The 13,812-nt window shown below is 45.3% G+C and overlaps 1 protein-coding gene across 1 annotated transcript in view; it reads right to left on the reverse strand.

Annotated features, from left to right (window-relative positions):
* Positions 1-3,523: 3,523 nt before the first annotated feature.
* Positions 3,524-13,812, reverse strand: part of LOC144179927 (arylsulfatase B-like) — a 36,650-nt gene continuing 26,361 nt past the window's right edge. The window contains exons 5-8 of the mRNA XM_077708345.1: positions 10,196-10,321; positions 7,835-7,961; positions 3,791-3,975; positions 3,524-3,535 (exon numbers count right to left, since the gene is read on the reverse strand). Of these exons, the coding sequence (XP_077564471.1) occupies positions 3,524-3,535; positions 3,791-3,975; positions 7,835-7,961; positions 10,196-10,321 (450 nt within the window). The remainder of the gene's footprint in view (positions 3,536-3,790; positions 3,976-7,834; positions 7,962-10,195; positions 10,322-13,812) is intronic.

Raw genomic sequence — 13,812 nt, forward strand, 5'->3', positions numbered from 1 at the left:
AATCTCTACCGAAACCTGCAGAGCTATTGCGGATCGCTTCGAAACCATACGTGGAGCTAAATTTGCTCACAAGGTATCGAAATATTTTGTTACAGACTAATTAGTTTAAGAACAGGGACTTCACGCTTTGTTTAGTTACTGAAGAACAATAATGAAAAATTTGCTTTTGCTCACTGTGGGTAAGCAGAAAATAGGTAGAAAGGGTATTTCAGTGAATCTGATGCAACGAATCAGTTGTATGCAGTATGTACATAGTTCAGATGAAATATCAAGCTTGCTCTGACAGCGTTGTACTAAAATGCCAATGGCAACCACAAGAACAAAGCAACAATATCAAAGAACAGTGCAGCAAAAACCCCAAACTTTGAACGTTTTTTTTTCTGCTGCTACATTTTGAACATTTTTTTCTGCAGCGAAAGGTAACCAAAACGGGTTACCGCCAAATTGGATAGGTGGAGCCGATGCGAGCTATAAAAATACCTTTTTCTGCAGTGAAAATTGCCAACAAAGATTGAAAAACGGGTGCAGTTAGCGCCGAGCAAAGCCTTTAAAACACTGCTTACAACTCAGAGTATGAACAAGCTTCTAAAATGCAATCTCAGGCTAATTACGCAGCCGAAAGGCGCCAGGGATGTTTAGGGTGTCGTCTAAACATCACGACCATTCCACTCCCATTCCATTTGGGGTCTGAAGGCGCTTAATTCCATTCTCATTCCAAACCTCAAAGCATTGTGCTTATTCTATTCCCATTCCGTTCCGGCATCTCGAACAGGTAGAATGAATCCGGAGTCATTCCAATTTTGGAGTTCTAACTCCGCGACAATGCTGCAGACTAAGGTGTTGCCGTAGGGCGTCCTCACCAATTAGTGGCCTAGTGTGCGGATTCGGAGAATCCGAATCCGGAGAAAGAGGCAAGGTGTGTGCTCAGGGACAACATGTAAGACGTGCAAAGTGTTTTGCATTGTGAAATGTCCCAGTACGCATGCCCTTTTTTCTCAAATTTAATACTCCGCCTCGTCATTCGCCGAATTTCCACAATAGGCCACTTTATTTGGTCGTTCTGGAGCATCGTAGAGAAGGTGCCCTACGAGGACTTCTCAGAGTTTGGGCTCTTACCTGGGGGTTTGTAGAAGCCAGGTTGTGCAATTCGCATGGATCACAAGACAGATCAAACAGGTAGTACTGTTGACCTTGCACAAAGTTCTGATTCGCGTTGCCTTGTCCGCACGACACGTTTCCTCCCGCGCTCCAGTCGTTGATATTGGGCTGCAGCAACGGGTTCTGTGTTCCGTAGAAACGTTTCAGCACCGCTGCGGCCTTGGAGTTTTGCCGCAACGCTTTCAAGTCTCCGTGGGGCCTTGTTCCACCCACAATCTGCATGTGAGCGTTAAGCAATAAAAAAGCTGCAAGTGGCAACTCCTCAAAATCAGTCAACCGGAACCAAAATATCTGAAGCCAAAAATGAAAGTTAGCACTCGTTTCTCCGGAAACTTTAACCATTTACATTTTTCAGGGCTTCGCAACTTTGGTTTCTTTTCTTTGGTTTCAAGCTAGGCTGAGGCATTTAAAAAAATGTTAGCAGCAACGGGGAACAATAACATGTGCAAACAATTAAAAAAAAACGTTTGCCGTGGTCGGACACGAACCTTCGTCCCTCGCGAGATGAAATCTTCGTCTATCCGATTGCGCTACTAACCGTTTTTTTCCTAATTGATTGCGCTCCCATCGCTTTCGGGGAGCACAGCATTTACTTTAGGTTAGTAGCGCGGGCTTTGTCTTGGGATTTTGGCTGACTTGCAGTAGACTCTTGCTTCAGCCTTCGGCAGTTTGGATTTTCGACTTCCTTGCGGTGCTAATTGACGCCACAAGACAAAAGTTCCTATAGCGCATAAAGAACGAAACCAAACGGTTAGTTATCTGGGAAATTCCTCTTGTGATAGACATCACCGTTGTTGCGTTTCAGGGCGTAATGGACGCTACAAAGAAAAAGAAACTCCGGTGAAGACAAAATTGCCACATTCAGGCTCAAAAAACAGAGGTGTTCGTTTTATTCCGGAGCTCGTAAATCTCTAAATACTTGCACAATCAAGCTAATTTTTTGTTCACGAACGGATGTTGTCATAAAATAAGTTATTATCAAGGGAGTCTGGAGTCACGCCCGTGAATACATAACCTCGAATGTCAGTCCGTGGCGCCAGGGGTGCTTGCACTTTAAGACTCGTGCCGGCAGAAAGAGCTATGTACTGCAGACACCACCACTTAGACACTGCGTTAAGGGACGTCACCCACGTGAACACAGTGTATGTAGGTCACTGATAAGCCGATCAAGTAAATCCGGTGGTCCCGATGCAGCCATCTAGCGATTTCTGCAAAATCTTTGAGGGCAGGTTCATGATGTTGAAGTTCTGCCATGGTCTAATGTTAAGTTCCTATCTGGATTGTCTTAAAGATCTCCGCAGGGTAGGGGACGTGGCAGGACCTTTCATCGGAGCTAGAGTGGAAGCAGATTGCTAGGAGGCGCCAGCGACACAAGAAGGGTGTCATAACAGTATGTGGCTTGTCTGCAGGTCACTTCGTTGTCGGGTCGGTGGTTACCTCCATCAGCGGCGTAAAATAATCACTAGCAATGGCAGCACCCTCAGACGTGACAGGCACTCCTTGCAGCTGCATTGTTTTGGTCACTGGTAGCAACTACAGCCCATCCGACATGGCAGCCGATCAGAATTTGGCGTCACAGCTCAGATGCTGCTGAGCTGAACATTACGGTGGAGCCAGAGATTTCAGCTTGCAGACGACCCCAGGCGGCCATTATTGAGCTTGCCGCTGTGTCGTGTGGGTACCAGGAGGATTGTAGCGTCAGCAGGACCATACAGGAGTGATGTTACAAAGAAATGAGCTCGTTGAACGAAAACAACCAGTAGCCGGACAATGCAACACACCGTTCTTTTGTCGTCGTCCTTAGTTGAACTCATGATGTTTAAATGACTGATTAATGTCTACGTAGGAATATCGCCTCTGGTTCTAATTATGAATAAAACGTCGGGCGCCAATGAGCTATTAACGTAGACCCAAACCATATAACGTAGGGCCCAAACCATATTTTGTTTCCGCTACATTTTAGCACTCAAGGTACTTTGCCGCGTCCTCCTGAAACCTAAGAGTGTGTAAAAACAACGCATGCAACAACAATAGGTATTAGAATAAACACTAACCACCCAACGTGACCGATAGACCGGCTGAAGCGCTATTACAGCCGCTACGGCCCTTTCGGCCTTACCCAGAACAGGTACGTGACGGGTACTACAATGGTACTTAACGAAGGGGAAGGCTTCAATGCTACGAACCTCGAAGCGTGTGTCGAATTTGTTGCCATAGTTTCCCACCACAAGCTTATAGTTCTGAAAGCGAATGGCTGAGGCTCCGCTCCAGTCATCGATTTCGTGGAGTAGTTCGGTTCGAGGAGACGGAGTACCCTGCGACAGTGCTTGCCACATGTTCACACCATCCAAGGTCCCGAGATCCCCTACACGGCCGCCTGCAAAAACAAAAGGGCAAGAAAATTAACTGCTGCGAGTCAACTATATCTGGAGTATATTATGCACGTAACAGAGGCTTTGTATTGCTATAATGATTCTCTTGTGCCCCTTTCAAGCACCAGATTTCTATGGACTTTGCCCATACCTGCCGCAGCATACAGCGTGGGCAACCAGTCTGTTGCGTGCATCAGCTGCGTAGAGACTCTGGAACTTCTCGTGAGTCGGGGGCTCCAGATGAGGGCCGTTGAACGCACTCCGCCTTCCCAGAGCGTGGCTTTGGTCCCTCGCAGAGGCCAGTTATAGCCCTCGTTCGCGGTGGCAGTGTAGGGGTCTCCTCCATTGTCCGATGCGAATACCAGTATGGTGTCCTTGAGCATACCAGCTTTTTCCAGGGCTTCCAGCAGTTCACCTACTGTCTGGTCCAAGGCATCAACCATTCCTGTTGAAGTAAAGTACAGAACGGTTATCTTAATGTTAAACTGCTGAGAATACAGTTAAACCTGGATATAACGATGTTGGCAGAAAATCGCAATTTTTCGTTACATCCAGGTATTCGTTACATGAAGGTTTAGATTAAAGGGTCGCGTGAGGGGAGCAGAAATCAAACCAAAATTCTAGACATCAGTGATGGTGAACTATCTCCTAAGGATTTATTTCACTGTGAGAAACTGCGTGATTTGAGCCTGCTGCTTTCCCACAAACTTAAGGCCATTGGCTGTTTGTTGGTGGGCACGTAAAAATAAAGATGATGATGATGATTATGATGATGATGATAACTTAGTCACAGCACAGCACTGCAAAGAAGCAAGGTCACTTACACCCGTATTGCCAAACGCAACTTTAGTATCACTTATGGCTTTTGACAATTTTGGTTGCCTTTAACTATTTCAAGGAAGAAAGGTACGCAAAAACACGCCTTTTCGGGAACTTGATGCTCTTTGCCGCACTCATAACTGTTCAGAGGGCGCTAGCTGTAATACGGTACCGGGCGGCGACGTTCCTCTTTCTCGCCGAGCTTCTCTCCTCTTCTCTTTCTAGCGAGCTTCTCTTGAAAATACAAACCTTTTAGTTTTGTGGCAGCAGAAGCTATCACCCACGAATCGACCCCACAGAAAGCAGTAAAGACTCGCGACTACACGTCGACAGGCAGGCCTAGAACCTAACCGACCCCGCACTGACACTGGATACGCCCCGTACCTTGCGGCACTAAATTATTGCATTAATTCAGCCGATTTCTCCGAAAAAGTGCAAAAAACAATCGCTCGTCAGCGGAGCGAATTCGTTACATCATGGTTAACCGCCTCAACACCTTCGTTACATACAGGTCACCAACACGTGGGTTTGAATGGGGCTGCAATGGGAAATTGAAAACTTCGTTAAACACACGAATTCGTTACATAAACGTTTGCTACATCCAGGTTCAACTGTAACGCTTATTGGTCCACGGAACACAATACTACACACAATCTTTTCATAATATATTTTCGGAACAATGGATGCATAGGTAATTTATACATTTATACAATAAGTGGTTTATTAGGTCGGCCGCGAAAGTTTTTGTTATCGGATGCCTTGGTGGGGAGTCATACTGCCAGTGTGTTAACTGCAGAACTGCTGATACTTGCTGAAGGGCTTCTATATGCTTGATTCATTGCATCCCCGCAATGATTTTGAACACAAAATAGCGACCAACGCATTACTTCGCATAGCAGTATAGCTTGGTAACAGACGCGTAGTTTTGCTCGGAGGAAAAAAACAGACCTAAACAGGGAGAGTACCCCTCCTGAAGGTGCCACAAAAGAAACAATACAGTGAACGTGCTAACACGTTCAACATTCCTATCCGTTTTACACCAAATTCTATACATTTTTGTGTTTTTCTTCTCTTCCCCTTTGCAGCTGTATTGTTGCTTAATTTCTACTGATAGCTTCTCATACCGGCGCGCCATCACGTCGTGACTACTGGAGGGTAACTGTCGCGATTTCATGGTTACAAGCGCATCCTTATTAACGACTTCAGACTCCGTGTATGGTCACTGAGATGAAGCCAGCCTCCTCTTGCACCGGAACATTGCATGGGGACCCACTTCCGCCTCCACGGAGACACAGTTACAGTGCAAATGGGTGGGGTGTGTGCCGGGTGCGGAAGGAAATTTGGTCGAGTGCTGTACCTTTGTTTACGCTCTGATATGAGCTAGTTGGCACGCATCAAGGAAACGTGGAGGCTACGGCTAACACGTGCGGCGAAATAAGAAACTGACGTCGGTGTGTGCTTTTACTTGTGTAGCTAGGATATATTTGTTTCCAAGTCATGCCATTTTCCCTGAATCACGTCACCATACCTGCCACTACAGTTCCATAAGTAGCAGCCACTAGCCTTTCGCAAATCATCCGTACGCCAGGTTTAGAGTTAGACCCTGAAAAAAAACGGCTTTTTGTTCGTTGACGATGTGCATAACCCGACATCTCGCTTGCGTCTTGATTTCCGCTGCCATAACCCCGATCAGATCGAAGTGCGAGAAAGCTGTACAACTGGCAGCTCCAGTGGGAAGCCGAAACAGCGCAAAACAGTATATAAATCAAACAAAACGCAACTGAAACTCAATGCTCTATCGTTTCTCTAGAAAATGGAGTACGTATGGTGTTGCTAGCTGTACTGCTTGCCGTTCCCTGATACGGGCAGTCGCCCTTAATAAATTTATCTGGGCTGCCCATCCATAAGTAAAAATGCACGGGCACCACAGAAACGTCTACCAAGGCCGGTTTCTTTTAGGAATAGCGGTTTCTCACATGAAGCAACCGCAAGTCCTAGATTGTTCGTCTCTCCTTACAATCACAGGCCTCCAACGAAGCTCGACAATTTGCGCTCCAGAGCAACTTACGCCCCTCAGTTCTGTCTCAGGCTTTCCTGAGAGCCTGGAACAACATCAACTCTGGCTCACACTACCTATGAAGAGAGCTGGAGCTACTTACTGTACTGTACTCCCAAAAACTATTACTACTCTTTTGTGCTCGACTGACTCAAGCTTTTACGCAATGATCGGCTATACTTCGAGTTAGCGTCGTACCCGTTATGCATGCTCTCCTTTGATGGATGGCATGGATACCACCAAACGAGCTTTACAAATTCACGGGCACCAGCCTTCAAGACGATTCATGTGGCTTTGAGTGGCTTGGGAAGTGCGTCCTGAGCTTAGCCGAACCAGTACAGTGGCCAACCTCACCCTGGCACCTCCTAGAGCTAAGCTCTTCCGACTCTGAGGAGACCTGAAACCACGACCTGCGCTTCCATCCCCCTCACCCCCATTCCCAATCCACCTCCTTAATGACTCCCATTCCGCCCCCTAAAAATCAGAAGGGCGTACTCTGATCGCCTTGACGTTCATCACACTCGGGCCATGGTAAAACTACGGGTGTGGAACATAACGATGGTGTGCATCGCTCGGGTTACAGTGCACACTAACTAGAAGGTGGACAGTCAAGCTGCTCATAATTCTGTGCTAGAGAGCCCCCAGACTACTCCTCCCTAGAATATTCCCAACTTTGCACCCGCTGTTGGCATTTCTTACTGCCTTAAACTATTCATGCTAGGCGTTCTTGCCGAAAATACTCCGTTTAAACTGTAAGGCGTCCCGCCCAATGCCCGCTCCTCAGAAGTCGTTGCTACAAGACCATCGTTGATGCTGCTTTTACTTCTACCCTACTGTGGAAATAGTTTTTCTCGAACTGTGTAGCCCCTACGTACTTTGGACATTGTCGCCAGAATTTTGTCTCAGAACTTAAACACCGGAATTGGAACTGTGCAGCTCTCGCTGGGCCGCGTAGTACTTTTCTCTGAGCTTCTCCCCCTAATCGCGTCCTTAGGCCACCGCTCTTGTGTTCCCAGGTTTGTCTTCGTTTGATTCGCGCTGGTTCCAACCAAGAAATGTCCCTGCAACTATCCCAGCTAGCAAAAATTCTGTCCCTTAAAAAGAGTCTAATTTATTGCATGCTCTATTGTGTTTTCACAGTCAAGAGTGGCCATACCTAATACTGTAAGTTGGGGCGTACACTCATCTTCGAAAAATTCTACGGACCATCCCCTGCTGTCACCATATGAATGAACTAGCCCAAAGAGTGCAGATTTCCAAAATTTCTTCAATCTTTCTCTTCTCCAGAGCGGCCAACTCACCTCTCTTATCTCAATACTAGTTATTAAATTCCCCTCAGCTATCACAGAAACCACCAAGAAGTATTTAGGGATTCACAAAAATACACGCATACGTGAGTGCAATGCTATTTAAGAATTGGTCTACCCACCAGCGTAGGTAGTTCTTGATGGAACTCCGATGTAGGGGAACTTCGCTGTATTTTCCTGGGGTGCTTGGAGAAGCTCCGAACCTCCGGCACTGTGAGTAGCTTGGTGCGGCATGTACAGGAATAGTGGCTGCAGCAGCAGACATATTGATTGAAATTCGGAATGGTGCAGGCCACCGTTGTTGCTTCCTAGGATAGTTCTTTTGCAACTGCTTCAAAATGGGAAGTTGTGTTCATACAACTATTACTGGCGTTACTAGCTTTGAAGCCGAATTATTGGGACAATTGTAATTTGGCAACCAATTTGTTCTACAAAGTATCGCAATCTGCTTGGTGTACCAAGCGTCATAGGGTACATGGTACCTCATAACTATAAGGGAAATATGTTTAAGATATGCTGTCATGGATATCAACCTTCTACGTTTGAAGGATTTCTTGCCGCTGGCAACCTTCTTTTCAAGATGGAGGGAATGCAGCTAAGTTGCGCCAAATAACGGATATCTACATCATACAACACAGGTTTGAGATTCAACAGCACACATTTGAAACTCTCATTTCACTGAGGTCTTATTTTACCCCTTTTCCTGTACCTACGGTGTTAAAAAAGCTATTGTCTCGCCCAGTATTTTAGGGACTTTGTTCTGCGGCAGAGACCTTATTTATTTACAATTATTTAGAGTTTTAGGCTTTCATAGACGAATGTTGATGAAATGGAGACAGCCAGTGGCTTTTGGGTGGTAAATCAACCGACACTACCCCAAAGCCACCAGCAGTTTTGTGATTTCGCACATTTTAAGAAATATTTACGAACACGCCCAATATTCAGGAATTAACCGGGAGAATCCGCCAGGATTGGACATGAGATGCCGCGTTATGCTATCAATCAGGCTTGGTACTCTAGAGATGGCCGAAATTTATTATTATGACACAAAAGACACCGAAACCGAAGCCACAACACATTGTTTAGAGGGCTCGTCACAATCGGTCACGATTTGCCACATTTAAACACCACAGCTTATAAATGCACAATTGTTCAGTATACATCACAGGTATCACTCCCATTTAAAAAAAACGAAGACATTGCGCTGGACAAAGTACTGCGCCGCAATATTGATACATGTCGGCCTAAGTGAGATGGGCAACATTATACGGGACAAGAATCATAAAAACTCGCCCTCCACTCTTTGCAGGTAATCACGGTGTTTTAGAGCTTCCTAATGAAGTTTTACGGCATTGTTGAGTCCATGGGGCGGAAGTATAATTTATCATGTTTCGTCTCTTCCACCGCAAATATAACAAGAGGTGGCGAAAGCTGGCTGCTCTAAGAACCTTGAGTTGCATCTAGCGGGAAACGGCTCCACGCGCATGTGATGCACGGAGTCATGGCGAAGAGAAACCAAGATATTTCGGAAGGTCAATTGGTTTCTAGGTAGATTCGAAGAGTCATTCGGGGACAGTGCGAGCCTGCTACCGGTTTTCAGTACTGTATCAAGAGAGCCGGTCCACACCAGCTCGTATAACACGTGCCGGCATGCAGAAATTAATAATAATCAATAATCAATAAAGGCTCCACGCGCAATCATATGGATATCGGCTTACCTTTTCACTTCCATCTTACTGTATTATTTGATTGCTTTGTCAGTAAATGATTTTCTTTTCTTGCACTTTATGCGGCTGCGTATTCCTGCGTTAAGGTACACTATATTATTTTGCTCCTTTCTTCATACCTCACCAAAATGGACCTACAGTGAGCCTATGACCCACCGTTATTGGCAACACGCACACAAGTAGCAAGATAAAATATTATCACAAATCGTGTGGCCCGTTAAGTCTCAGGAATTTGACGCCTGTGACTAAACCAATTGGACGAAGCTGCATTGGTGAAATGTTCTCGGATTCCGTGAGTTCGTGAGGATGGGAACAGTTCAATACGCGTTGACTAGGCCTTCCTTAATTTCAAAAGTGCGGCTATGTAACTAAAAGGTGGGCTGTAACTAAAACGGCGACCGGTAGAATAGGAAAATCGAAAAGCTTTCCTGTGTGGTACAAAACAATAGACACAAAGAGGGAGACAAAGGTGGTGAACTGGCCCATAGCTTCATATGTATGTAGAACTGTAGAAAAATAAACCACATTGTCCTTAAAAAGGGGAGGTACTCGCTTACCGCCTATGCCATGTTTGGGTCTTCACATTTACCTCTAGTTTCAAATTATCAGAATAGTTTGTACTCATGGTGTGAGGAACGCATTACAGCGCATCATTGTGAAATTTCACCTGGTTTATGCTGCCCAAGTACCCCTCACTGAACCAGAAAACCTCCGCATAAGGAAGACTGATATATCTATCCGAAGGCCTTTACTTACCTTTGCTTTATTTCTGTTAGAAATAACAGCCTTTGCCCGTTCGAGTAGAACGTTCGTGACATATTTCCCATGTAGTGTCGTCACGGGTTCTGTGTTGTTCCAGAAATCAATTCCTCTGCGACCGTCCTTAGAGTAAGAAACATCAGAAGAATAAATTATGCGTGTGTGAATTAAACCGATCGTACAGAAGGAAGGCCGTAATGCTTGCTACTACTTTTCTTCGATTGCCATACACTCGTAAGAAGTTCTGCGCTATTAAACGTTCGGAGTTGGGCATTCTCAAGGTCGACATAGTAAATACTAAGAGTTAATCCATCAACCGCAACTAACTAAGGCAAAATATAGGCGCACAAATCATTGATACTGTGAATTCCACCCCGTGCGTTTATCTAATTATGCTACTTCTTGCAGCGATAGTGTTAGGGACGGCTGGCTAACAAGTGTCACCCTCGTTGTTTGACTAGTATGTTTGTACGACCACGTGGCAGCGCCAAACTTTGCCGTGCATCCACACTCATCACAACTGTTTGCCAACTGTGAGAGTACGTCGTTGTTATTGATGGCCTGTTCATGTTCTTTAAATCTTACATTGACGCGTCTTCCCCTTTGTCCGACATAGCTCGCTCGGCAGGATAATCCAATATCATAAACCACCCCTGTGGCACATCTTACATGCTGGGAGCGATGTTTTGTGCCGCATCCTTAGCTTGGCTTTGCGTCCTTTACTTCCACTTTCTTTTTGATGACTGCGTATATACCTCCCAACTTTCTTGGTGACTTAAATACCACCCTTATACCATACTTAGCAGCCACATATTTAAGCCCGTGTGAAAGTTTGTACGCATACGCAATCCACACGTGCACCCGTTTCTTTTCTTTTTCCCGACTTAAGGAACATGAACGGGCCAACAATGGCAAAGACAAACTCTCATAGTTGGCAAACCAGTGTGATGAGTGTGGATGCATGGCAAAGTTCGGCGCTGTCACGTACTCGTACAAACATACTAGTCAAACAACCAGGAAGGTACTCGAAACCTACGTAATAAAAAAAACCTGGCGCCAAATGCGTCAGCCAGCCGCCCCTACCACTATAGCAGCGAGAAGTAGCATATTTAGATAACATGTGATGCAATTCAGTGTGTCACATGCGCTGAGAGTGTGTATATATGTTTCTTCTTTTCAAAAATAAATTTCAGTTGTGAGTGGCGCTCTGTGTTTACCTCAGTCTTTCGTCCGTGTTTTTTTCCGCCGAGCAAAGATGAATCTAAACACACTCGCACAGTTATCTGTTTATATGAGGGAGGTTTATAAGGCATAATGAACAGTTGTGTTGAGCTATAAACTCCACATGTTAGGGGCACTAAGGGGCCTATTATTCAATTCACGCTATTTGGAGGTCGTCTAGACAATATTTCCTGTACTGTGCGGGTTGACTGGAGTTAAGTTGTTCCTTCCTCAAATCCCCGAAACTGTGGTAACCTGCATTTAAAAGAACGTAATGATCACATCGTACTTAGCGTCAGGCACAACAATGCCATTGCGTCATGAGAAATACATCAAGTTTAATACAAAAGCCTAAAATTGATTAAGGTATAATTTACATAAATTCCCAATGTTCCCCCGCAACACCAGCAAAACGAGTAAAACACGGGCATTAGGCGAAATACCCGGAATGGACGTCACTGCTTATGTTGGGTAGTTATCGAACCTTCTTTTATATCTCGCTCTATTTACTCCACAACGCGCGTCATTTTTACAACATTCCACCACATGTTGTCGCCCTTATTCAGCTTTGACGATTTACAACTAACTAAAAAGCCATGTTAAAGTTTTTTTGTTCTCTAAAAAATAAGCACTTGCCGCATGAACACTGAAATACGCCGAGATTTGCTGCGTTACCCACGCCAAGCCTATTTTGTGTTCCTGCTGTCCAGTGCGGGTTGACGTAAATTGAGTGCAATGTTCATTTTTGGATTATATGCCAAGTACATCCTCTACCTTTTTTTACGTGTCTCTGTGGAGAAAGTAAGCGTTGAATATCAAAACGAGCCTTACAAATGCTAATTAATGCCTATTTAAAACGGCTTATGCCGCCTAAGAAATTAGGTATAATGCTTTTGAACTTGAAAACTCCTGTAGGTAATTTGTAAAAGGTCGTAATGAAGTATAAATTTTAATTTTTACCATTCGCCGGCCTCTGTGCACGGCATATATAATTTGCGTTCTAACAGTCTGCTCCACCTATACTTGACGGCAATGACAAACATCTGCTATGCTTGGTATTACGGACATAAAAATGTCGCGAACATAAGTTTATTATTTTTTCCAACACCTTCTTAACCAAGGTTTGAAACTCCAGTGAAACATGAACCGTGACCGTGTCCTAATGGTGTAAAATTTCAAAATCTACGTAGCAGTTATTCACGTGTGAACAGAGGAAAACATGCCTGTAGCTCTCTTGCGTGCTCGCAACAATTTCTTTCTCCTCCAGCTGTTTCAAATTTGCACGTGGATAGCTCATAACCTGTCCCCTACCGCGTGCAAATTTCAACTCTCTACCTCATGTATTTTTCTGACGCCGCCGTGGTGGCTCAGTAACTAAGGGGTTGTGCTGCTGAGCACGAGGACGCGGGCTCGATTCCCGGTCGCGACGGCCACTTTTCTGATGGAGGCGAAAAGTAAAAACGCCCGTGTGTAAGAGATTTCGCCGCACAGTAAAGATCCCCATGTGGTCAAAATTAATCCGGAGCCCTCCTCTAAGGCGCGCCTTATCACCTGCGCTGCGTCGGCGCGTTAAACCCTAAAATAAATCAATATCCTCCAACGGTTCCCCTATCCATCGCTGCTAATGAACAAGCCCATCCAACAATTTCTTGCTTTGACGTAACGTCTTCGAACATCGCCGGCATCTAGCAACACATAATGCAAATTGACATTCTTCATACTTAAAGCTTCCTGCAGTTCACCGCAATACTGCAGGCAAGACATCTCTGTCTATTTAAACCCTGTTTGGTATCTCACAAATGATAACCACGGCACGGCCCACAGGACCGAAGCCTCCGCAATGAGCGTATCAAAGAGGTCACGACGTGCCGGTGGGAGCACTCAAGGATTTTATTTAAGGGAAACGTGGGACATTGACAAGCTTACTAGCGGATCGTACTTTTATAGGCAATACATGGCCCGCGCTTTTGTGCTAGCGTCCGTACGTGGGATGCCTTTTCGACGAAGTAGAAACACCCACTACAACGAAGCTATCACAAATGCACACATGCGCCCCGACAATTTCGCTTCAGAGGGGATGACTGTACTATAAGATTCTTGTTGATATATTTACGGTTGATGAATACGGTACGATGAATACGGTTACGGTTCTGAATAAGATCCAACCCATCAAAGTCCTTGTACAACTTTCAGAGAGCATACACGCTCACTATGGATTTCCCTGCGAAGTGACATATTTCTACATTGCTCGCATTCCGATAGTTCCCTGCCCGTGCTGTCTTTACGCGCTTATAATAATTCCAGTGCCAGCAAAAGGGCGAAGTTTCTTTGCGGCACTTTGAATTCCCTTCGGTTGCGACCGACCTCGGGGTGACGGGGAACGACCGTGTGCA

Source organism: Haemaphysalis longicornis, unplaced genomic scaffold (genome assembly GCF_048455015.1).
Source record: "Haemaphysalis longicornis isolate Haplotype H1 unplaced genomic scaffold, Haemaphysalis longicornis Haplotype H1 scaffold_4, whole genome shotgun sequence".
Lineage (NCBI taxonomy): Eukaryota > Metazoa > Arthropoda > Arachnida > Ixodida > Ixodidae > Haemaphysalis > Haemaphysalis longicornis.